The sequence below is a fragment of the Prunus avium genome, chromosome 4, assembly GCF_965620075.1.
Source record: "Prunus avium chromosome 4, drPruAviu1.hap1.1, whole genome shotgun sequence".
Classification (NCBI taxonomy): domain Eukaryota; kingdom Viridiplantae; phylum Streptophyta; class Magnoliopsida; order Rosales; family Rosaceae; genus Prunus; species Prunus avium.
The window spans coordinates 26,136,096-26,147,592 of NC_142287.1; the positions used below are offsets into that span (position 1 = coordinate 26,136,096).

The 11,497-nt window shown below is 37.5% G+C and overlaps 1 protein-coding gene across 1 annotated transcript; it reads left to right on the forward strand.

The window, feature by feature from the left end:
- Nucleotides 1–3,050: 3,050 nt before the first annotated feature.
- Nucleotides 3,051–5,252, forward strand: LOC110757578 (G-type lectin S-receptor-like serine/threonine-protein kinase At1g67520). Its single transcript, XM_021959240.2, has 7 exons — nt 3,051–3,076; nt 3,573–3,646; nt 3,745–3,923; nt 4,004–4,214; nt 4,326–4,569; nt 4,692–4,842; nt 4,938–5,252. The coding sequence occupies exons 1-7, from the start codon at nt 3,051–3,053 to the stop codon at nt 5,250–5,252; spliced, it is 1,200 nt and encodes a 399-aa protein (XP_021814932.2).
- The last annotated feature ends 6,245 nt before the right edge of the window (nt 5,253–11,497 follow it).

Sequence of the window (11,497 nt, forward strand, 5' to 3'; positions counted from 1 at the left end):
GAAATTTTAGGTGATAATTTTATAATAAATAGTGACACGTGGCAACTGAAAATATTATCTGAAAAGCTTATCAAAATTAATGGTTTAAAGTATAAAAAAATTCAGACAAAAAAAAAGTATTAAAAAAATAGGAAATAAAGTACAATGAATAGTATTTGCCCTTGCCTTAGCCTTTTGGGGTGGAACCAAAATGGCAAGGCTGGAACTATTCACATGAATAGTGCCAGCCATTGCCTTGCCTTAGTCTTTTGGGGTGGACATGCTCTAATCAACTAAGTTAGGTTTCCACCAGGCTTGACTCATTGGATTTGCTTTAATCGCATTCTCCTTAATGTAAATTTAATTTACTCAGGCTTAGGCCATAGTGAAATGTCCTCTAGAAAGTTTCTTAGCCATTACGCTTGTTCAACAACTTTATTTAAAGCTATAAACTCTTATTCCAGTAGATCATGCTATACACATCCTATCCCACAAATGATACGAACACATTGAATAAAATTGTATAGTGTAAGTGTTGATATATTTACTAATCACATCATCATAATAACACAACACACACGAACACGAATTGTCACCCCTATTAGCATGTGCGAAAATTTCTTATATACGTATTTGAAATATCTAGTATATTGTATTTTTAAACAGTGAATACATATTTTGATAACTTTGAATAGTGAATGCATATCAAAGTAGTGCTTGTTCTATCTCAAGTTTATATATATATATAGAGCTGAGGGATTGGAATCAATAATCATTCATTTTTACAGAACCAACTCCAGTAAAATTACCAAGAAGAAAACATTGAAAATGGAGCACCAAGGTGAAGGAGGTGACCTTCTGCGTCTTTACTCTGCTAGTAAAATTACCAAATAGTAACAGTAGTGTTGTGGCCACGTGCCGGGCGGCAGGAAATTAATTTTTTAGAATAAACGACCAAATTTGGTCTCGTTCATCATGATTCATGGGACGCTAGTTGAACGTCGTGGGGTGGTTTATTGGACCTGTGGAATGTTCAAAAGTCATCTAAGATATATATATTTTATATAATTTGCTTTTTCTAATTTATGCTATATTTGGTCCAAAGGTCTTGCTGTCACTCATCTAAGGAAAAAACATGCTGAGGCTTGTGTTTTAGCTTATAATATGTTCATGCTTGTACTCATGAATTATTTTCGAAAAATAACTTATTAGGGTTTTCCTTTCGTTCTTGGACAGAGGTGGGGATGATAAAGCTCAGGTCGTATCCAGAAACTACAGATATGATGAACAGAACAAGTGTTGTGGCTTCCGGCCTTGGGCTTCCCTTTCGCTACTGGGTTCTGGTCTTACAACTGCCTATAATGTTTTTCTTTTTTCGAGGAAAAGCAAAAGACAAAGTATTTTATATATGTGGGCACAAAGGAAACCTTGCAGAGTCAAGAATGGTGCGGGGAGACATTCGAGATCAAAAGTAACATAAGGTTTAAAAGGCTGCTGTCAAACCAACGTACGGTAATTAAGGTTTATATATATTACCAACAAAACTCAAAAATAAAATTTAAAATTATTGACAACATCGATCCTAGGTATAACCAAACGTGCCCAACCCCCCGACAGCATCTGCACTCAACCCACAGACAGCATTTGGACGGGGAGAAAAGAGAGAGCTCATGAAACATGGGTGTTGAGCAAATTAGAATTTAGTTGTACATAGTCCAATTTAACTATATTTTGGCACGCGGCCCATGACTTTCTTGCATTCCATTCAACATCACTAATTCAAGTTAGGAGCCGAAATCTAACCATCGTTTACATCCGCAGTCTGCACGTAATTACGTAGAAAATTACTATGGAAAGAAAGGTTGAGGATTGGAACCCTTTTTTCCAAAGTAATTTTGTTGGGCACCGGCTTGACACAATTTGAAGAGGTTTTGATGGTTAAAAGTCATACAACAATTAGTCATTGTGATTCTCAGTTTGATTAACGAACAAGTCCATTAATTGGCTAAGTCTTTTCAATTAATGGGAAAAAATGGTCTATTGCAGCTCATCAACAACTAAAATATAAGAAGCCGAAATATTTGGAAGCGTTTACATCTGCAGTCCGAACGCAGTTACGCAGAAGATTTGTTTAAGGTTGAGGTCTTTAACCCTTTTTTCTTAAGTAATTTTGTTGGCTCCGGTTTGACTGGTTTCTTGAGGAGATTTTGATGGTTAAAAGTCACGCAGTTCTTAGTGCAGGGTGATCCGCCCATAGACTACTTAATTAATTAATCTTATCAAAATATATGTGGGATCTCACTGGAGTTGGACTACTTAATCCCATCCAATTAGAGACTAATTACAATAAATCTCATCGTTTTCCCTCTATAGTTAGAGGTTCATTGATTTGCTTTCAGAGCCTCAAACAGTAATTGTACAGAACTCCCATGCATATGCTTTAAGGTAAGGTAGGTTATGTTCATTTGAATCATTTGAGGCTCACAGACCCTTCTCAAGTTTGCAGCTTTTGGTTTGCATGCTTCTATTTGATTTTTGTATGTAACATTCTTAAGGCTTGACCTTTCTCAGAAAAGCTGTCAACATCCGTACACTTGGCTGGGCAAAGTTCCTCAGTTTTCTTTGTGCGGTTATTGAAACAACCAAACAATCAAGTCTTCTAACCCTAACTGTGCAATTATTGCCATGATACTTTTCAAAATGAAGTTGATGCCGTTTAAGGTTGATTCCCATGATAGTTTTCCTCCCTCCACCACTTTCATTTAGGGAAAAAATTAAGTGGGCGTCTTGCTAAAGTGTACAGTCGTTTATATATACGACAGTATAAGTCTGAATTACAATACTCTTGCTCTTAAATTTCATATTAAAACTTTGGATTTTTTTTTCTTTTCTTGTTCTGAATCTTAAACTGTAGAAATAATACTAGATTCCATATATCCTTTTAAGCTGCGGTCTCTTGCGACCTTAGAGCCTTTAATTATTGCATGAATTTTTTTTAAATGATACAATACATCTCCTGTGAATATGTGTGAAGGGTGCTCCATTTGAAATAGAAACCTGTCTTACAGACGATGGTTATCGTTTCCATTGCACACAGGTACCTTGGTCAGAATAATTTGCAGAAGTACACCGCCAGAAGCCCATTTGACTTTTTCAGCCGGCTTTAAGTCTTTATTTGGATCAGAAAGTACACCTTGTGGCTGCGGTACTGAATCATGGCTAGGTGCAGTCTCACCTTAACTGTCTTCATAATTTTTTCAATCTTAATATGGAGTACTTGTGCTTGTGGTGCAAGAGGCACGGACACACTTAAACAAGGTGAGACTCTAGATTACTCCAGCTTCTTAGTTTCTGCGGAAGTTCACTTTGATCACAATAATTCGAAGTATTCCTTCTTATCACAAATCACAGTGTGTATGCATATATGCAAGAATTTTTCTTTGTTTTCTTTTCAGTAGTATTTTCTTTTTTAGGTCATTTGTATGGCAGACTGTAATTTGAAAGTTAGGATGAGGGAGAACAAATGTGTTCTAATTAAATGTTACGATACTAGATGCAGCACATGATAAGTGGTTATGGATTGGCTCTGGCAGTACTGCTGCTCTATTGGTAGCGGTGCTTTCGATCGTGTGCTATTTACGAAGGAGAAGAAAATTACTACGTTCCGGTATACATTCTGTAAACTTAATGTGCAGCCGTTTTACAGAACATGTACATATTAACATAATATTGATAGAATGATTCTCATCTCTGAAAAACAAAAAGGGACAGTGATTGAGAATGTATTGGTCGACTTGACGGTCACTAATGTCAACGGGCTTCAAAATGATGGAGTGATGGAACATGATTTAAGAGTATTTAGCTATGCAACTGTCATGGCTGCCACAGACAACTTCTCCATTAAAAACAAGCTTGGTGAGGGGGGATTTGGACCTGTTTATAAGGTAAGTCTATGATTACTATTGAAAGTATTTTTATATCAATTTCCAAGAAATACCTGATATATTTTGTACCATTAATTCAGGGAACATTGGAATCGGGACAAGAAATAGCCGTGAAAACGCTTTCAAGATGTTCAGGGCAAGGAACATTCGAGTTTAAGAATGAATTGATACTCATATCTGAACTTCAACATACGAATCTTGTTCGTCTGTTTGGATTTTGCATTCATAACGAAGAGAGGATGTTAATATATGAGAATATGCCAAACAAAAGTTTGGACTACCTTTTATTTGGTTGAGAACATACTATTACTTTAATCTTATACACACACATCTATTTATTATTTATTTTGAAGAACGTACGTATTGTGATATATATTACTCACCCTTCTAACTTTATTTTAGGTACTGATCCAACCAGAGGCCTGTTACTCGATTGGAAGGCGCGTTTCGGCATAATTGAAGGAATCGCTCAAGGATTGCTTTACCTTCACAAATACTCAAGATTGAGAGTAATTCATAGAGATCTAAAAGCCAGTAATATACTACTTGATGAAAATATGAACCCTAAAATCTCTGATTTTGGTATGGCAAGGGCTTTTGTCCATAATGAACTGGAAGCAAATACTGATAGGATCGTTGGGACATTGTAAGTAAACAATACATATTCTTTATTAACATGCATATATATAATTTCACTTTTGGTTGTTAATCATGCATATATATATTTATACGTACTAATTTTATTTTATTTTTATTCATTTGGAGTAGTGGTTACATGTCTCCTGAGTATGCCATGGAGGGAATTTTCTCCCCAAAATCCGATGTCTACAGTTTTGGAGTACTAATGCTTGAAATCATATGTGGTAGAAAAAACAGCAGCTTCTACAATGATGATCACGTGATCAGTATAGTAGGTTATGTACGTCAAACACATATACACCATGTTTGATAAAATTTTCAGGTGTGAGATTATGATATCCTAAATGAATTAATTTGATGATCTTGTTACATCAGGCATGGGAGTTATGGAAAGAAGGGGCAGGGCTAGAACTTATGGATCCAACACTAGGCGAGTCATGTGTTAAGGATCAATTGTTGAGATGCGTCCATGTTAGTCTATTATGCGTGGAGGAAAATGCCGTCGATCGACCGAGCATGTCAGATGTCATATCTATGTTGACAAATGAAGGTGTGCCATTACCTATACCTACAAAGCCAGCATTTTTCACAAAAAGAAGGGTGGTCGGCCGGAGTGGCGTGGGTGGAAATGATTTGGAACTTATTATATCAATAAATGGCGTGTCTAATTCGGATTTGGAGGGACGTTAAAATCACTAATATATATTTGGTTAGCCTCAGTTATACTTAATTTCGTAAGTGTTATATATGGTACTACAGAAAATTGTATATAATAAAGATAGATGATGATATGTTCGAAGCTTGATCTTCAGGTGATGCTGGCTATATGTGAAATTCCAAAATTATTTCTTTTAAAATCTATGTTATTAACAAGGCACTAGTGTCAATATCATAATGTCTGCTCTGCTTTTATATTTTCCACGTAGCTTATCATACATGGTTTATGTTTGTGAAAATTTCTCATGGGAAAATATTTGTGTGTAGATCCTTCATCTTTTGAGCTTCTCTCTCTTCCTTGATTCCTAAAAAACAAACAGGAGTAAAAGACTACATCCCGAGGGTGTTGGCCAAATGCCCTCAAATGTTAAAGTTAGTTCAATTGGATTTGTGAGAAAAGATGCTGCAATAGCTAAACTGGTCGAAGTTTTCTCTCACGGGGAGAGCCGTGTGTGGTGGAACTTAGTTATGTGGGAGAGATGAGAGAGGGAGTCGCCGGTGGCAATGGAGATGGTTGATGGCTAGGGAGAGAGAGAGAGAGGTTTCAGGGGTTTTAGAGCTAGGTTTCAGATTACGTTGAGTGTTGAATGTGACCATGTATTTATAGGGCTCTAGCCATCTAGGGTTTTTCAAAGAATATCTTCTAATTTGGAATGAAGATATTTTTTTCCCCAAAATGTAGAGATTGAGTCAATTAGGGATTTGAATAGGATCAAATCACTAATTGATGATAATATCCTAAATTGATTATATTTTCTTTTAATTAGTGATTATATTCACAAATAAAGATAATATCACATATTTAAGAAAATATCCCTATTTTTTGTATCAATTAATTGGCCAAATAAATGGGCTCAATTACTTACCTAGGAAATATTCTTCTTATCCATGTGGCATCTTGTGATTGGAAGTCAGAATATTTGCTCCCACAAATGCCCTCAGCTTATGCATGGCGTTTGTGAGACATGGAGGAGATGAGAAATATTTTTTGCGCTTCCCAACTGCATCTGGGCTTTCTTCTTTAAGTTGGACTCCTTGTGCAATCTTCTTCTCCAGCTTAGCAAAACCAGCAGCTTAGTTCTTCATGGCAATGGCAGCTCCTTCTTCAGCTCTTTCATCCCATGGCACCAGCTAGCCAGATAGAACCAAAATTTGGATTCAAGGAGAAAATGACCAATTTCTTCAAGAAACCATACTCTTGAAGAAATCAATCTTGAATATGACCTAGATATATATGAGATTGTGTTTGATCTAGCTAGATGCAGATTCCATATTTCAAATGCAGTTTTCGAAAAATCAATTTGGAAAACTCAAAGATGAAAAATATGATGGTTTACTCTTAAGGAATAAGAAGAGAAAGTTTCTTAGAAAACTTTCCAAATCTTGCCCACAAAAGAGACGGCTGCCAAATGACGAATTCTTTGGCTTTTACCCAAAAATTCCTAGGTCAAAATAGTACACATGGCAGTTGAGAAATTCCCAGAATATGACAAAAAAGATGGTTAGGATCCAGCTGGAAATCCTACTGATGCAAAGGTTGACTAGTCATACGAAGGAAAGATGACTATTAATAATCTTCATAAATTTAGTGAATGCAATGTAGTGCGATGCAGCATTTACCTTTGTCAAACACATTGTTGTCCATCATAATGTAGCCAGATAAGGACACCTAGAGAAGTAATTCTTAATCTAAACTTAAAGCTTGTGAAATTACAATGATTGTCCTATTACAAAATTGTCAAGGGAAGCCAAAAGAAAATCACAAAATGCATACACTTACAGCGGCTCGGGCCTTGCCTGGCTTGGAGGAGCTATTCCATATGGGGCAATTTGGGACACTCGGGCTTTTTATTTTTTTTTTCCTCACTAGGCTGCACTATGGCTACGCTGCTGTGGCTCTGCTACTTGGGCCTTCCGCTCAGGCTGCTCTATGGCATGCCTTGCGGCTCGGGCCACAAGGCCAATTCTTCTTCTCTTTTTCTTTTTGTGCTGCCAGTTCTTTTTTTCTTTTCAATTGAACACCTGATATGTAATTTGACTTGCACAAATTTCTTTTTGTATTGCAGTTGTCCAATCATCATGTTTTGTGAGGAAGGTAATCGATCACCGAGCTCACAAGTGCCTTTGTGCCTGTGGGGTGGTTCCAAAGTGCCCAAGAAGAGATTCGTGGCTAATCTGCACCGCGTTACGTCTAAAGCTCACTTCTAGAAGTGGCGTCCCACATATGCTTCTGCCATACTTGATGACGTGCACGTCAAGCTGGTGGAGTCTTCGACCGACGATGCGCCTTGTGTGGATCTGAATGATCCAGATGCTAGAACTGTCATATTCCGTCCTTTCTATTTCTCCTGGGGCTTCACGTTCCCGTTGTCGAAGTTGTTCAGGAAGGTGCTCTGCGCCATGGAGTGTGCCCCAAGTCAATGTACTCTGAACGTCTACCAGGCAATCATGCGCGTTGAGAATTTGAGTCGTTTCTTCAAGGTAGATCTGATAGTGTGAGAGTTCTTCTACTTCTTCGAAGTGAGGCAACATGAGAAGTATACCCAAGTCCATGTATGCAGAGCCAAGCTATTTGACAGTCTTAGCCAAGGTGATCATGTATGGCACGCAGATGTGTTGAAGGTCAACGGACAGTGGGAAGACGAGGTCGGCAATGGTCCACTTGTCCCCATCACCTACTGCAATAGTACATTATTCTTTTATTCATCCGCTTCAATTTTGTCTAAATTCTTTGATGTGTGACTAACTGACTTCTGTCTTCTACTTGCAGAGAATGACATTGGCAAGAGACTGGATGTCACACCCCAATTTTTTTTATTATATATATATTGGTAGTGTGAGGTAAAAGAAAAAAAAACTAAAACTAAAAATTTAAATATCAAGAAACATGAGAACTGACTATAAACTTCTATTTAAACCAAAGTAATTTACATTGTAATTTCACAAGCAAAATAACAGGGAAGTAACAGCCTTTTAACAAAACATCCAAAACTATCCACAACTTGTTCTTCTTGTTTCCTCGTCACAAACTAAACTTCAGATTCAAAACCTGTAATAGATTGAATAAGGGGTGAGCACTACATGCTCAGAAGGGGTCCTATGTCTTATGTGATTAGTGAGATTTATAATGTACAATTTATGCAATGCATGAATGAACTTCAATTCTACCCAACCAGTTAATCTGTATAATAGGGCAAGCAAATCTGCATGTCCCATACCACTATGATTTCGAATGCCCCATTATATAAACTAACACCCATCTCAATTATCCCATAATTTTCCTTTTGCTAGTCATCTTGTCTACACCATTAATCTCCAAGCCCAAATCACCCAATCAACAATATTATACCACCAATTTCCTATTCTATTGTGCACACAGGCTCACCTAAACTTGGTCCCTACAATGGTCAGACTCAACTACACAAAAGATCCTTCCCATTACCCTCTTTTCCATAATTTCTTTATCAACCCAAGAATTCTAACCACCGCCGATAACATATGAACATGTCAATATTAATCAAATTATAATGATAATTGACAACATGTAAACACTCAATATCAAGGGTAATAATCAAATAATATTACCAAGTATAATATAGTGTTCACAATATTTAATTAAATCAATTTATGTAAATCCTCCCCAAGAAAAACCCCTACCTCAAATCCAAAGCTATTGTATAACTCCCAGTCGCAAGTCCAAACACTTTGAGCTTCTCCAAAATCTCACCACACTTTAGTTCTCACTCTTTTTTCTTGGTCTACGAATTTTAGGAAACTAAAGCAATTTTAAGTGAAAAACTTATGATACAAGAAGTATTAGATAGTGCTATATATAGGAAGCTAAAGTCGGCAAAGTCCAAGTAATAGATATAGATGAAAGTTAATATTGTGCCACACAACTAGTCTATAGTTTCCTAGACTACTTGGGTAGCTTGAAAGTAATCTGCCACCCCAAATATGGCCCTATGTGTTGGCTTTGTAGAGTGCTTAAGCACTCTCAAATTAAGGTTATATATATATAAGAATACCTACTATGCTTACACCTCCTACTTACATATTCCACCTCATGCTTTAACAAGATTTGAGGACTATATATTTGCAACACGTCAATTTTTAACAGAATGCTTAGAGCATCTCCAACCGATATGTCAAAAGTACCACATAGACATTTAACAGCTAGAAATAACATCTCACATCACTCCAACCGAATTGTCAAAGCTGATGTGGAATGAAGGTTGGAGGTTCAGCTATTATTTTTGACATCCCAAAAGAAAGATGTCAAATGAATATTTTATTATTTTTAAAGACAGTTGGTTGTTACTTTCATTTATAATTTTCCTTTTTTATTTTTCTTCTTCTTTATCTTTAATGATTTGACTGTTACAATAATTATTTATTTGACATATCGGGTGGAGTGTAAAACTGTGTAAATATCAAATTGCCACATCAGCCATCAAATTTAAATTTGATGTTTAGTATTTAACATCTCCCTTGGAGATGCTCTTAGTAAGCATAAAGGCCTTTCTAAATGCTTTTGTAAAGTATAAAATATATAATAAATATTATATAGGGTTTATATGAGTTAACATAGTGAAAGTTGTGCAATAAAGTTTGATAAGGTAGGCTATACTAGTTTATAGCAGACTCATATCACGTGGCTTGCAATAAATATATATTATTAATTATACGGTGAAAGCTGATATGAATTAACATAGTGAAAGCTATGCAATAAATATATATTATTAAATATATAGTATGCAAAGATTAAACATTAATATGTACATATATATATATATAATTTTTTTTTTTTAAATACAGGGTTTCACACTGGATTTCGGGCCGGACATGGCTAAGGTTCGCCAGGCCTTGAAAATCCTATCGAGGTTTCACGAATGGCCCTGTGCCCAGGATGTTGAGAGATGGAAATAGTATGGTCCAGACTCGGAGGATCTGCCCACCGAACAGGAGGAGTGCTCGGCCAAACCCCCCTCAAAGAGGAAGGCTGACGCTAAGTCCTTTAAAGATGAAGTTGCAACTTCGCGGGCGAAGGATGCGTCTCCGTTGAGAAAGAAGCTAAGACTTCCTTATGCTGTGATCAGGTCTTCTTCAAAAGAGGTCTCATCTGCATAGAAGATGCAAGTTGGGACTGCTTCTTCATCATCTTCCAGGGTCAAGTACCTTGTCGGTGCGGATATCAAGAACATTGGTGGCATGCGAAATGTTCGAGACACTCCGCTCAAGTATCCTACTGACAAGCTCAGAAACTGCAATCTGCCTTGTAGAGAAGTCTGCTCCCAAACCAATTCGCCTACCGAGAGGCAAAGAAATGTTGATATTCCTCTCCGAAGTTCAAGTCGCTTGCACCAGTCAAGGGACATTCAAGTCGCTTGCACCAGTCAAGGGACGAGGATCGGACTGGGAGAACTGCTCTTCTGCCTAACCATTGTGATCCAGTTGTTGAGCCATGAGCAATCAAACATGGAGCTGATTCAGCGTCGTTGACTCTTTTGGAAGCAAGGATGGCGGCGGCTAAGAATGCTAGAGAGTCATCTGCTTGGGCAAAGGGTTATTCGGAAATGTGAATAGCTGGTCCAAAGGTTGACAAGTCTAACTCCGCAGAGGATGTATGTGTGTCTGATCTGCTCAAGACGAACTTCCTATCAAGCCCGTCTGCTTGCGTCAAGTTGGTTGATCATATCCATCAGGCTGGTGACCTTGGCACCTTCCTAAGTTTTTCCTTGGTGGTTTGGATCATTCATGGATTGCGTCGTCGCGGTGGTTTTCTTTCTCATGCGCTTGCTTCCAACTACGGTTGTTTGGAAAGCTTCAGTTGAGTGATGAATAGGAAAAAAAATGGATTCATTTGATTCAAGAGCACGCGTTGAGTATAACTTGTACTCTCAATTAAAGCACCAAAATGTTTGACCAAATTTCTCACAGAAGAATATTCGCATATAGATCCTTTACCTTTTGAGCTCCATTCTCTCTCTTCCTTGATTCCTGTAAAACAAACAGGAGTAAAAGACCACACCCGAGGGTTATTGGCTAAAGGCCTTCCGATGCCTAAATTAGTTCAATTGGATCTTTGAGAAAAGATGCGGCAATAATTAAACTAGTCGGAGTTTTCTCTCACAGGGAGAACCGGGTGGCCGGAGCCGCGTGTGGTGGCACTTAGTCATGCATGAGAGATGTGGCCAGCGGCAATGGAGGTGGCCGAC

What these genes read in the sequence shown, in the direction of transcription:
- LOC110757578 (XM_021959240.2), top strand. Translation starts at nt 3,051, where the DNA reads ATGGTTATCGTTTCCATTGCACACAG. An exon ending in ATCGTTTCCATTGCACACAG is followed by an intron (nt 3,077 to 3,572) that starts GTACCTTGGTCA and finishes TGGCTCTGGCAG; the next exon opens with TACTGCTGCTCTATTGGTAG. An exon ending in AAGAAAATTACTACGTTCCG is followed by an intron (nt 3,647 to 3,744) that starts GTATACATTCTG and finishes AAAAACAAAAAG; the next exon opens with GGACAGTGATTGAGAATGTA.